Source organism: Eretmochelys imbricata, chromosome 28 (assembly GCF_965152235.1).
Source record: "Eretmochelys imbricata isolate rEreImb1 chromosome 28, rEreImb1.hap1, whole genome shotgun sequence".
Taxonomy (NCBI): domain Eukaryota; kingdom Metazoa; phylum Chordata; order Testudines; family Cheloniidae; genus Eretmochelys; species Eretmochelys imbricata.
Genome location: NC_135599.1, coordinates 215,424 through 228,628, shown reverse-complemented (window position 1 = coordinate 228,628; position 13,205 = coordinate 215,424). Strand labels below are relative to the sequence as shown.

The following is a 13,205-nucleotide window of genomic DNA, read 5'->3' as shown; positions in this document are numbered from 1 at the left end:
CGATTGCTGGTCTCACGTTTGAAGTGAGGGTCAATCGCTGGTCTCACGTTTGAAGTGACGGTCAATCGCTGGTCTCACGTTTGACGTGACAATCGCTGGTCTCACGTTTGAAGTGAGGGTCAATCGCTGGTCTCACGTTTGACGTGACAATCGCTGGTCTCATGTTTGAAGTGAGGGTCAATCGCTGGTCTCGCGTTTGAAGTGAGGGTCAATCGCTGGTCTCGCGTTTGAAGTGAGGGTCAATCGCTGGTCTCGCGTTTGACATGACAATCGCTGGTCTCACGTTTGACGTGAGGGGCAATCTCTGGTCTCACGTTTGACATGACAATCGCTGCTCTCACGTTTGAAGTGACGGTCAATCGCTGGTCTCACGTTTGACGTGACAATCGCTGGTCTCACGTTTGACGTGAGGGGCAATCTCTGGTCTCACGTTTGACGTAAGGGTCAATCGCTGGTCTCACGTTTGACGTGAGGGTCAATCACTGGTCTCACGTTTGACGTGAGGGTCAATCTCTGGTCTCACGTTTGAAGTGAGGGTCAATCGCTGGTCTCACGTTTGACGTGAGGGTCAATCGCTGGTCTCACGTTTGACATGACAATCGCTGGTCTCACGTTTGAAGTGAGGGTCAATCGCTGGTCTCACGTTTGACATGACAATCGCTGGTCTCACGTTTGAGGTGAGGGTCAATCACTGGTCTCACGTTTGACGTGACAATCGCTGGTCTCACGTTTGACGTGAGGGTCAATCGCTGGTCTCACGTTTGACGTGACAATCGCTGGTCTCACGTTTGACGTGAGGGTCAATCGCTGGTCTCACGTTTGAGGTGAGGGTCAATCGCTGGTCTCACGTTTGACGTGACAATCGCTGGTCTCACGTTTGACGTGAGGGTCAATCGCTGGTCTCACGTTTGAGGTGAGGGTCAATCGCTGGTCTCACGTTTGACATGACAATCGCTGGTCTCACGTTTGAGGTGAGGGTCAATCGCTGGTCTCATGTTTGCCGTGAGGGTCACTCACACAGATGGCACTGCAGTGACGGCTTGTTGTTATCTTGCTCTTCCGGTCTTTGGCCTTGGGGCGCTTGGGGGTGGACTCCGGTGTGCCCTCGGGGTTATCGGGCCAGCTCGCCCAGCGCATCTTTCGGCCGAGTGCTCCGGGGTAATTGTTTTCCTTATTCTAAGGCTGGCCCCTCGGCCTTGTATTACCCAGCAGCGTCCAGCCGCAGAGAGGCCCTGTGCCACGTCCCACCTTCCTGGCATGGGCACAGCGGATTCCCGATTTATCCTGTAACGTCCCCGCCCTGAAACCACGGGGGCTGGCGGGCTCCAGGCAGCCCATCCGTGGCACTTGTCAAAAGGAGTTGCCCGAACGTGATCTTGTGGCTTTTGGAACCGAGTCTCCGGATGGTCACCGGCAATTGACACAGCCCGTGTGAACGAACAGGCCTGGCCCACTTCGGGCAGGCTCAGCAGGCTGCGAGAACAGGCAGAGAGACAAATCCGGGCTCTGTACTGGGCCACACTCGTCCCTCTTTGATCCAGGGACGGCAGAAAACCTATTAATCCTTATTTTAATCCAACACCCCACCCACCAGCGCTGAGGCCCCCCCCGCCCCGCCCCTTGTCCCCCAGCGCCCCCTAGCGCCACCCTGGGGCCAGCCCTGACTGCCGGGAAGAGCGCCCCCTTCCGAGCCCCCCCCCACTCCCTGCCCCATGCGCCTCCTAGCTCCGCCCTGGGGCCAGCCCCGCCCGCTGGGGGAGAGCGTCCCCTGCCGAGCCCCCCGCCCCGCTCTCTGCCCCCAAGCACCCCCTAGTGCCGCCCTGGGGCCAGCCCCGCCCACCGGGGGAGAGCGCCCCCTGCCGAGCCCCCCGCCCCGCTCTCTGCCCCCCAGCGCCCCCGAGTGCCGCCCTGGGGCCAGCCCTGACAGTGAGAGACAAAGCGCCCCTTCCTGCCCCCCCCCCAGCACTGGGGCATCGGGCCCAGCACTGACTGTGGGGCGAATGCCCCCCTCAGCTGAGCCCCTTCCCCCCATATCTGGCAGGATCCAAGTGCCTGGTGAGAGCGACCCCCCCATCCTACCTGGCCCCCGCGGGGGTCCCTCCTGGCATCCCCACCGAGAGCTGCCAAATTTCTTACCACACAAAGCCTGCCCTGCCCCTTCGCGGAGGCCCTGCCCCCCGTCACCCCAGCCGCCCGCCCCCCTTCACCCCAGCCCCCCACCCGCCATCACTCACTGTCCCCCACCCTCACTCACTTTCACTGGGCTGGGGCAGGGGGTCGGGGTGTGGGGTCCGGGAGGGGGTTCGGGTGCAGGAGGGGGCTCCGGGCTGGGGCAGGGAGTCGGGGTGCGGGGTCCGGGAGGGTGGGCAGGGGACCACCTCTACCCCCCTCCCCCGAGTGTCATTCCACATTGGGGTGCAGTTTGCAGCAGGAGGGAAGATGCCCCCAGCTACCCCCCCACGCACACCCAGCCCCCAGCCACCCCCTCCCTGCCCCCTGAGCTACCCCCCCCGCCCGCACCCAGCCCCCAGCCACCCCTTCCTTGCCCCCTGAGCTACCCCCCACCCGCACCCAGCCCCCAGCCACCCTCTCCCTGCCCCCTGGGACCAGCCCCACCCCGGGGGGAGACCATGCAGGAGTTGGCGGGACCGGAGCTCGTACGTCGCGACCCCAGGAACGAGAGAGGACGTGGGGCGGGAACGCCGGAAGCCCAGGTCCTAGGGTCCAAGGATGACGCGAGACGTCCGGCTGCTGCAGCCAAGGACCCACCAAATCGCGGCCCCCTCCCCCCAGCAGAAGTCTGGACCCTCCCCGGCTCCCGAACGGCCCTGAAGCTGGCGAGGCGACGGGCAGGACCCAACTTTCCGCGACATGTCGGTTCTTGGACTCTCGGGGCTGCAACCGGTTGGATTCTGGGAGGAAACGGGGGATTTTCTTCGTGTTTTGCCTGGGGACCGGGGCGGGCCTCAGTTTCCCTGCGTGCGTAACCAGGAGGGGCAGTTTGCTGTTGCAGGGGACCAGCTGCGACCGGACAACGGCCTGGAGGTGGGGGACCCCAGCGGCCGGTGAGCTGGTGGCCACGGGGCCACCCCAGCTTGGCAGCCAGCCGGGTGGGGCCAGTGGGAGGAGACGGGCCGAGGAGCGGGGTCCCGGCCCCGGGGGGGGGACGACACAAAGGACGGAGGATGGCAGGGGAGGCCCAGTGACCTCTTAACCTGGGACGGTCGACAAAGGACGGGGGGGAGATGATCTAGGGGGCTCGGCTGGAAGGACGGGGCTCTGGACCGGGGGGGAGGCAGAGCGGGGGTCGAGCACCCCCTGTGAGACCGGGGTGGGGGGCATGGAGGGGCCGGGAAAGAAGGTGACTCGCGTCCGTCAACTTTCGATCAAGGACTTTCATGAGCCAACGGACATTTAATCACACAAACGCCCAGCGGCGCCCCCCCGCCCCGTTAGCCCCCGGCATGCGGGGAGCGGGCGGGAGACCTGGTGGGGGGCGAGGGGGGGGCTCGTCACGCCCCGGCCCGGCCCCACCCAGCCCGGGAGACGCCGCCGGCAGGTTCCCACCCGGCCTGCAGGGGGAGCCGGAGGGAGGCCCCACAGGAAGGAGCCGCCCTGGCCATGTGCCGGCTGCAGGGGGAGGGTCAGGACGCCTGGGTTCTCTGCCCGGCTCTGGGAGGGGAGAGGGGGCTGGTGGGTTAGAGCAGGGAGGGCTGGGAGCCAGGATGCCTGGGTTCTCTGCCCGGCTCTGGGAGGGGAGAGGGGGCTGGTGGGTCAGAGCAGGGGGGGCTGGGAGCCAGGACTCCTGGGTTCTCTCCTCGGCTCTGGGAGGGGAGTGGGGGCTGGTGGGTCAGAGCAGGGGGGGCTGGGAGCCAGGACTCCTGGGTTCTCTCCCCGGCTCTGGGAGGGGAATGGGGGCTGGTGGGTCAGAGCAGGGGGGGCTGGGAGCCAGGATGCCTGGGTTCTCTGCCTGGCTCTGTGGGGGGGAGTGGGGGCTGGTGGGTTAGAGGAGGGGGGGCTGGGAGCCAGGATGCCTGGGTTCTCTGCCCAGCTCTGGGAGGGGAGTGGGGGCTGGTGGGTTACAGCAGGGGGGGCTGGGAGCCAGGACTCCTGGGTTCTCTCCTCGGCTCTGGGAGGGGAGTGGGGGCTGGTGGGTTAGAGCAGGGAGGGCTGGGAGCCAGGATGCCTGGGTTCTCTGCCCGGCTCTGGGAGGGGACTGGGGGCTGGTGGGTTACAGCAGGGGGGGCTGGGAGCCAGGATGCCTGGGTTCTCTCCCCGGCTCTGGGAGGGGAATGGGGGCTGGTGGGTCAGAGCAGGGGGGGCTGGGAGCCAGGATGCCTGGGTTCTCTCCCCGGCTCTGGGAGGGGAATGGGGGCTGGTGGGTCAGAGCAGGGGGGGCTGGGAGCCAGGATGCCTGGGTTCTCTGCCCAGCTCTGGGAGGGGAGTGGGGGCTGGTGGGTCAGAGCAGGGGGGGCTGGGAGCCAGGATGCCTGGGTTCTCTGCCTGGCTCTGTGGGGGGAGTGGGGGCTGGTGGGTTAGAGGAGGGGGGGCTGGGAGCCAGGACACCTGGGTTCTCTCCCTGGCTCTAACTACTAGGCCCCCCTCCCCTCCCAGAGCCGGGGAGGGAACCCAGGCGTCCTGGCTCCCAGGCCCCCCTGCTCTAACCCACCAGCCCCCTCTCCCTTCCCAGAGCCGGGGAGGGAACCCAGGTGTCCGGGCTCCCAGCGATGATCTCCAGGAGGCCGGGGCGGAGGAGGGGCTCCCCAGGGGGCCGTGCCCGTGTGGGAACGTGGCTCACCGGCCCTGCTCTCCCCACAGCGAGCGCCAGGATGGGCCCCCCGAGGATGCTGCGGAAGCAAAGCTGGGCCCTGGTCCTGGCCGTGGGCACCACCCTCAGCTTCAGCCTCTCCGTGCTGTGGAGGGTTCAGAGGTGAGTGATGGGGGCTGGGAGCCAGGACGCCTGGGTTCTCTGCCCGGCTCGGGGAGGGGGGCTAGTGGTTAGAGCAGGGGGCGCTGGGAGCCAGGACTCTGGGAGGGGAGTCGGGGCTGGTGGGTTAGAGGAGGAGGGGCTGGTGGGTTAGAGGACGCCTGGGTTCTCTCCCCGATTCTGGGAGTGGCGTGGGGTCTGCGGGGTTAGAGCAGGGTGGGCTGGAGGCCCGGACTCCTGGGTTCTCTCTCTCAGCTGCTTTTAATCTCTCTGTGCCCCCCCAGCCGTGCCCCCCCGCTGGCGGAAAGAGCCTCCTTTGAGGGTATGGCATCAGCGTGCGAACCAGGGATCGGCTGGCTCACGGCCTGTGCCAGGAAGCCCAGGTGTGTGGGGGGCGCGAGGTGGGGCCGGGGTGCTGGCATGCGAGGGAGCGGGCCATAGGGGGCGGGGGAATCAAAGGGGCCGGGAGTGGAGACATGCTGACACGGGCTTGGGGGGGATGGTGGGTGGGAGGCTGTGGCCGGGGGGGGAAGGATGGGGTCTTGGGAGGGTGGGGAGAAGAGGAAGCACCCCCAGGGGTGTCTCCTTTCCGTAGTTAACCCCTCATCTTCCTTTCCAGCCCTGAGGCCAGGGAGATGGCCGCGGAGCAGTGCCAGGAGCTGGGGCAGAAATTGAGCCGGGGGGTCCTCCCCGTGAGGCGAGTGTGGCTGGGGGCAGGCCGGTCTCTGGGGCAGGGTGCTGGGGGAGGGGACCCACAGGATAGCCCCACTGAGCGCGCCCACATCCTGGGGCTGGCTTTCCTCGTTAAGGGCTGGACCGGGTCCGTAGCCCTCTCTCCAAGCCTGCCCCCACTGGGCAGCCATGCGAAACACAGGGGAAACTGAGGCACCCACGGGGGACTTAAAACCATTACTGGCCGGTCAGTGACTCTCTGTCTCTCCCCCCAGGCTGGACGAGGCCTGGATCTGGAGGCAGCTGACGCTGGTGCAGAGCTGCCCCTGGGCGCATAACGCCAGCGCCCTGGGCCGGTACAGGTACCCCCCACCCCGACCGTCCCGTCCCCGACTCCGTTTCTTCCGCACCCCCCTGGGTTGCGATGCCAAGGCGCAGAGTCCTACGGAGAGGGTGCAAACTAGTGCAGACAATTCCCCCCCCGCGTCCCCCCTTCCCATGACCCTGCCCCCCTTCCCCATTCCACCGTGCCCCCCCCATGTCACCCCTCTCCCCCTTGCAGGGAGCAGCTGGGACGCCGCTGTAATGCAACGGCCAGGCTGGTGCTGACCCGGGACAACACCCCGCTGGGCTCCCGGATCGTCTACGACGGACAGCGGGCCAAAAAGTATGTGGTGAAGGAGGAGCTGCTGGAGATGCTGCCGCAGGTAGGGGGCGCTGGGCTGGGGGGGCGGCGGGGCCTCAGCGCCGGGCGCTCCGCCCCAGAAGTGGCTACATCTCAGCCCCGGGCGAGGGGTACTTTATAAACCGCCCCCCCACCACGCCTCACACCAGAGGTGGCTGCATCTCAATGCTGGGTGAGGGTCCCTGTCTAACCAGCTGCCACGCCCCACCCCAGAGGTGGCTGCATCTCAGTGCTGGGTGAGGGGTCCCTGTGTAACCCGCTGCCACGCCCCACCCCAGAGGTGGCTGCATCTCAGTGCTGGGTGAGGGGTCCCTGTGTAACCCGCTGCCACGCCCCATCCCAGAGGTGGCTGCGTCTCAGTGCTGGGTGAGGGGTCCCTGTGTAACCAGCTGCCACGCCCCACCCCAGAGGTGGCTGCGTCTCAGTGCTGGGTGAGGGGTCCCTGTGTAACCCGCTGCCACGCCCCACCCCAGAGGTGGCTGCATCTCAGTGCCGGGTGAAGGGTCCCTGTCTAACCAGCTGCCACGCCCCACCCCAGAGGTGGCTGCATCTCAGTGCCGGGTGAAGGGTCCCTGTCTAACCAGCTGCCACGCCCCACCCCAGAGGTGGCTGCATCTCAGTGCTGGGTGAGGGGTCCCTGTATAACCAGCTGCCACGTCCCACCCCAGAGGTGGCTGCATCTCAGTGCTGGGTGAGGGGTCCCTGTGTAACCAGCTGCCACGCCCCACCCCAGAGGTGGCTGCGTCTCAGTGCTGGGTGAGGGGTCCCTGTGTAACCAGCTGCCACGCCTCGCCCCAGAGGTGGCTGCATCTCAGTGCTGGGTGAGGGGTCCCTGTGTAACCAGCTGCCACACCCCACCCCAGAGGTGGCTGCATCTCAGTGCTGGGTGAGGGGTCCCTGTGTAACCCGCTGCCACGCCCCATCCCAGAGGTGGCTGCATCTCAGTGCCGGGTGAAGGGTCCCTGTCTAACCAGCTGCCACGCCTCGCCCCAGAGGTGGCTGCATCTCAGTGCTGGGTGAGGGGTCCCTGTCTAACCAGCTGCCACGCCCCACCCCAGAGGTGGCTGCATCTCAGTGCTGGGTGAGGGGTCCCTGTGTAACCAGCTGCCACGTCCCACCCCAGAGGTGGCTGCATCTCAGTGCTGGGTGAGGGGTCCCTGTGTAACCAGCTGCCACGTCCCACCCCAGAGGTGGCTGCATCTCAATGCTGGGTGAGGGGTCCCTGTGTAACCAGCTGCCACGCCTCACCCCAGAGGTGGCTGCATCTCAGTGCTGGGTGAGGGGTCCCTGTGTAACCCGCTGCCACGCCCCACCCCAGAGGTGGCTGCATCTCAATGCTGGGTGAGGGGTCCCTGTGTAACCAGCTGCCACGCCTCGCCCCAGAGGTGGCTGCATCTCAGTGCTGGGTGAGGGGTCCCTGTGTAACCAGCTGCCACACCCCATCCCAGAGTTGGATGCATCTCAGCGCCGGAAGATGGGCCCTGTGTGTGTGGGAGGTCCTGCTCATGGCCGGTGGGTGCTGACCCAGGTCCCCTATCCCGCAGGGCTCCCCGTTTCAGGACACCCCCTACGAGTGCTGCGCCGTGGTGGGGAGCGGGGGGATCCTTCGTAACAGCAGCTGTGGCCCCGAGATCGACCGCGCCCAGTTCGTCATCAGGTAACGGTGGCTGGGCGGGGGGCAGGGGGGCAGAGTGGGGGAGGGGAAGCAGTTATACTGGCTGGAGTGGGCTCTGCAGGGTGGGGGGTGCGGAGGGAGGGGGATCAGAGGGTGGGGGGTGCAGAGATCAGGGAGTGCGGGGAGCGCAGGGGGTTATCTCTGAGCCGCACATGGTGAGGAAGGAACTGTGGAGCCATGGGGACCCCCAGGAAGTAGGGAGACCCCTGGTCCCCCAGATGCCCCTAGGCTCATGCTGACCCCCCCTCAGGTTCAACCTGCCCCCCATGGACTTTGCCGAGGACGTGGGCACCAAATCGAGCGTCATCACCGTGAACCCCAGCATCCTGGATTTACGGTACGGGCGTGCGGGAGGGGAACCCTGATTGGGGGGGGCGGAATCGGGACCCTTGGGGTGGGGAAGGGAGGAGTGTGGATTGAGACCCACGGGGGAAGAAGGATGGGATTGGATGCCAGCCCCCTAGCTCTCCGATCAGCCATAGTGTCACCGGGGGATTGGGGTCAGAGGAGGCCCAGCCCCCTAGCTCTCCGATCAGCCATAGTGTCACTGGGGGATCGGGGCAGAGGAGGCCCAGCCCCCCAGCTCTCCGGTCGGCCATGGGGTCACTGGGGGATCGGGGCAGAGGAGGCCCAGCCCCCCAGCTCTCCGGTCGGCCATGGGGTCACCGGGGGATCGGGGCAGAGGAGACCCAGCCCCCCGGCTCTCCAGTCGGTCATGGGGTCACCGGGGGATCGGGGCAGAGGAGACCCAGCCCCCCGCTCTCCGGTCGGTCATGGGGTCACCGGGGGATCGGGGCAGAGGAGACCCAGCCCCCCGGCTCTCCGGTTGGCCATGGGGTCACCGGGGGATCGGGGCAGAGGCCACGGGACGGCCGTGGGAGGGAACGGATCTGGCTCTGGGGGACGGGCCGTGCCAGGACAGCGGCTGACGGGGGCGTCTCCCCTGCCCGCAGGTTCAGGGGTCTGAGCTGGCGGCGACGTCCCTTCGCGGAGGCGGTGGGCACCTACGGGGCCCCGCTGCTCCTCATCCCGGCCTTCAGCTTCGCCGGCATCAGCGCGGTCTCGTTCCAGGCCCTTTACACCCTGGAGGACTTTGGCTCCCCGGCCCGGGCCCTCTTCATGAACCCCGAGTACCTGGCGCGGCTGGACGGGCACTGGCGTCGCCGTGGGCTGCGTGCCAACCGCCTCTCTTCGGGCTTCATGCTGGTGAACGCCGCCCTGGAGATGTGCCGGCACCTCACCCTCTACGGCTTCTGGCCCTTCCCCGACGACCCCGAGGGGCGGCCCCTGCCCCACCACTACTACGACAACCAGCCCCCCAAGCCGGGCTTTCACGCCATGCCCGAAGAGTTCACCCGCTACCTGGGCCTGCACCTGCAGGGGGCGCTGTGGCTGCATCTGGGGCGCTGCCGGTGAGGCGTCTGGCCGGCAGCCGCGCACAACGAGGCTTGGATGGGGGGGTCTGAAATGAGCCCCCTGCCCCTCAATTCCGCTTTGCTCCCTCCCCAGTTACCAAAGGAGGAAAATAGCCAGTGGCACCAATTCATTAGGCATTCGTTAATTGCCATTCGTTAATTGGTTTCTCTTCAGTGATGTTTGATGAACAAAGTTCATTAATGGCAAGGTGTTCGTTGGCCTCCTTTAATTACTAATTAATTATCACAGTTCATTCGCTGTGAGTTGTTGGCTGGCCTGTTCATAGCTCTTTAATTATTGCAGTTTGTTCACTGTAATTAATAAGTCATCACCTCTTAATTGCGATTTAATGATCGCAGTTCAACCATCCTTAATTGATATCTCTTGCTGGCTAGTGAATCCTGGCGGACGGTTACTTGTAATTAGTAATTCACCAGCTGTCTGTCACTAATAAAGGCTCTTTCGTGATTGCTCTTTGTTAGGGGTGTGAGGGGTTGTCACTCCCGGGGTGCAGTCTGTGCCCCCTAACACTCACACTGCTTTTCTGGTAACTCAGCCAGCCGCTCCGGGCCCTGTTATCTCCCACACGACAGCACTACCTGAGTGCTTTACCTAAGCCACTCGTAGATCCACTATATAAGCACAAGCCAGTTCCCAGCTCCTCAGCCTTGCACCCTCACTAGAGAACAAACCCTGAATTCTCCCGTCTTGCACTGCCCAGAAAGCTCATTAATTCGTCCGCTCCCCCCTCGATGCAGGGAAGGTATGCGCCAGCCTTGGTTAGCTGAGCTGGGATTTCCCCACTCCAAAACACACGGGTCAGGATAAAACAGAAAACAAGTTTATCAAACTCCAGCGAGAGCGATTTGAAGTGAGTGTAAATGATAGCAAACAGATCAAAGCGGGTCACCTAGGAAATTAAACAAAACATGCAAACAAACCCTAACGTACTAGATAGGATTTGAATCAGAGATATCTCACCCCGATACAAGCAGTCCACCAAGTTTCTATACACAGGCTAGAAATCCCTTTAGCCTGGGACCAGCACTTCCCCCAGTTCAGTGTTTGTTCCTCAGGTGTTTCCAGGTGTTCTCTTGTGTGGGGAGTGGGATCCAGAGGTGACGTCACTCCCAATCTTTCAGAGCCTTTCCCTACGGCGGGAATGCCTTTGTTCTAAGCTAAGGGGCTGGGCAGCAGTTCTGCAGAAAAGGACCTAGGGGTTATAGTGGACGAGAAGCTGGATATGAGTCAGCAGTGTGCCCTTGTTGCCAAGAAGGCCAATGGCATTTTTGGATGTATAAGTAGGGGCATAGCCAGCAGATCGAGAGACGTGATCGTTCCCCTCTATTCGACATTGGTGAGGCCTCATCTGGAGTCCTGTGTCCAGTTTTGGGCCCCACACTACAAGAAGGATGTGGATAAATTGGAGAGAGTCCAGCGGAGGGCAACAAAAATGATGAGGGGACTGGAACACATGAGTTATGAGGAGAGGCTGAGGGAGCTGGGATTGTTTAGCCTGCAGAAGAGAAGAATGAGGGGGGATTTGATAGCTGCTTTCAACTACCTGAAAGGGGGTTCCAAAGAGGATGGATCTAGACTGTTCTCAGTGGTAGCAGATGACAGGACAAGGAGTAATGGTCTCCAGTTGCAGTGGGGGAGATTTAGTTTGGATATTAGGAAACAGTATTTCACTAGGAGGGTGGTGAAGCACTGGAGTGCGTTACCTAGGGAGGTGGTGGAATCTCCTTCCTTTGAGGTTTTTTAAGGTCAGGCTTGACAAAGCCCTGGCTGGGGTGATTTAGTTGGGATTGGTCCTGCTTTGAGCAGGGGGTTGGACTAGATACCTCCTGAGGTCCCTTCCCACCCTGATCTTCATTGAGTCTATGATTCTAAGTTCCCAGCCCAGGTGGTGGAAAAATACAGGTACCAAGATGGAGTCCAGTGTCATGTGATCTGGTCACATGCCCTTGTGAGTCATAGCAGCCATTATCCATCGGCTGGCTGAAGGGTTCCCAGGAAGGCTCACCAAGTGGGGGATAAGGCCTATTGTTCCCCTAAGGGCCCACCACAACCCGCTGTCTAGACTGGCAGCATCGGGCCGAGCGGGTGCCACCCAGGTGTAAGCCGCATTCGAAATACAGACAGGTCGTGAATATTCATAACTCCAGATACAAACATGATCCAGGCACACAAACAGGGTAATCTTCTTCAGCGCGTCGTAATGTTTCCGTAGACACCTCTCATGCCACACACTGTACAAAGTGCATCGTAATGACCTCATACTCCCATCAAAGCTGTTCCAATAACGAATATGAATATGAATATGACAAGGGGCACCTCGTCAAGTGCTCCTCATCATCCGTGACACCGCCTTCCCTGCTCAGTCGCTAACGGCGAGTCGCCCTTTGTCCCTTGCTGCTCCCTGTGCTGGGGTGACCCGTTTATTCGTTCCCCGGCCTTGATGGCTTGTTTATTTAATCCCGGGCCGGCACCAGCTACGGGGGGCTCTGGTAGTGGCCGCTCACCGGGCAGGTTTGATCCCCGGCACCCTGTTACCACCACACCAGCCCTCGGCCCACGGAGGTGCCTTTTCTTTGGGCCGCGAAATTCCATTTGGCTTTGGCTGATGGTAAGTGTCATGACCAGGGTCACATGAAGCCAGCTGGGGACCGGACTCAATGACTCTGACAGCCCCTTCCGGTCGTTATGGCCCGATGATACCAGCCTTCTACCGCTGCTGGCGAGGGCGGATTGTCCTGTATCCGCAGCGGCACCAGCCGGCACTGGAAAGGGGCAGGGTTGCACTCCCGCTGAGCGTTTGGGTGACCAACGGGCGTGTTTCGGCTTTGTACGGGGCGTGAAAGGGTTAATTCCTCCTCCCGGACAGGGGGCAGTGAAGGGTGGGTGTCAGAAGCACCACAGGCCGTTTTGACTGGCCTGGACCCACCAGTGTGACCTGCCCACAGACGGACGTGGGGCCCGCCAGAGAGCCCCGGACGGGACCCGAACGCAGCCCCTGTGACTCGGAGAAAACCCTGGGAAATGCCCTGCAAAAAACTCCGTTATGGGTGGAAAGGGTGTCCCCCCCCCCCCCCCCCCGCGTGACCTGAATCTGGTCACCTTGTGCGCCCGTGTTATGCCACGATCTTTAATCGCCCATTTCCCACAGCCCCCCTGCCTCATGGCGGGTGCAAGGGGGCAGAGTGGAGGCATTTCCTGCCTCTCCCACGCTCGGCTGCGTAAGCTCAGGAGTGGGGCGGAGGGCTGAGGGGTTGATCTCCGCAGGACTGCGCTGTGGGGTTGGTGTGAGATTCTGAGCGGGACGAACATGGGAATTTTGATGCCCGGTGTGTGCCTCAGTTTCCCCCAGAGTGTGACGGGCAGGGACAGGTGTCCGTGCTCGTGCGCGGGGCCGTTAATCATCTCACTCGGCAGCGTGCGGTGGACGGCTTTGCAGACATAGCCGTTCCGCCGGGGGACGCGAGGGGCTACAGAACCGGCTTGAGCCCCCGCTTGGAAACCTGGGGGAACTAAAACCCACCCCAGCCCCTCCCGGCTCTTCCAACTTCCGGTCAACCACTTGTGTGAACACACCTACCAACACGTGTGGCTCTGGAAGCTGATCACAGCCAATTTGGGGGCTCACGGAAAAGGAGCAAGTAGGGTCGAGGCCACAGGGGAAGGGGTGCAATGGGGCGGGTCCACAGGGGCAGGAGCAGAATGGGGCGGGGCCACAGGGAAAGGGGCGGGGCCATGGGTGGAACGGAGGCGGGGCTGCAGGGCAGGGGTGAAATGGGGGTGGGCCCACAGGCGGAAGGGGTGGAGCGAGG

The 13,205-nt window shown here is 63.3% G+C and overlaps 1 protein-coding gene across 1 annotated transcript; it reads left to right on the top strand.

Annotated features, from left to right (window-relative positions):
• Positions 1-2,871: 2,871 nt before the first annotated feature.
• LOC144258197 (alpha-2,8-sialyltransferase 8E-like) lies at positions 2,872-9,765 on the top strand. Its single transcript, XM_077806603.1, has 10 exons — positions 2,872-3,045; positions 3,457-3,643; positions 4,819-4,930; positions 5,212-5,310; positions 5,547-5,624; positions 5,875-5,961; positions 6,162-6,306; positions 7,829-7,941; positions 8,210-8,296; positions 8,913-9,765. Exons 1-10 carry the CDS (start codon positions 2,872-2,874, stop codon positions 9,373-9,375), a joined length of 1,545 nt encoding a protein of 514 aa, XP_077662729.1. The 3' UTR covers positions 9,376-9,765.
• Positions 9,766-13,205: the final 3,440 nt, after the last annotated feature.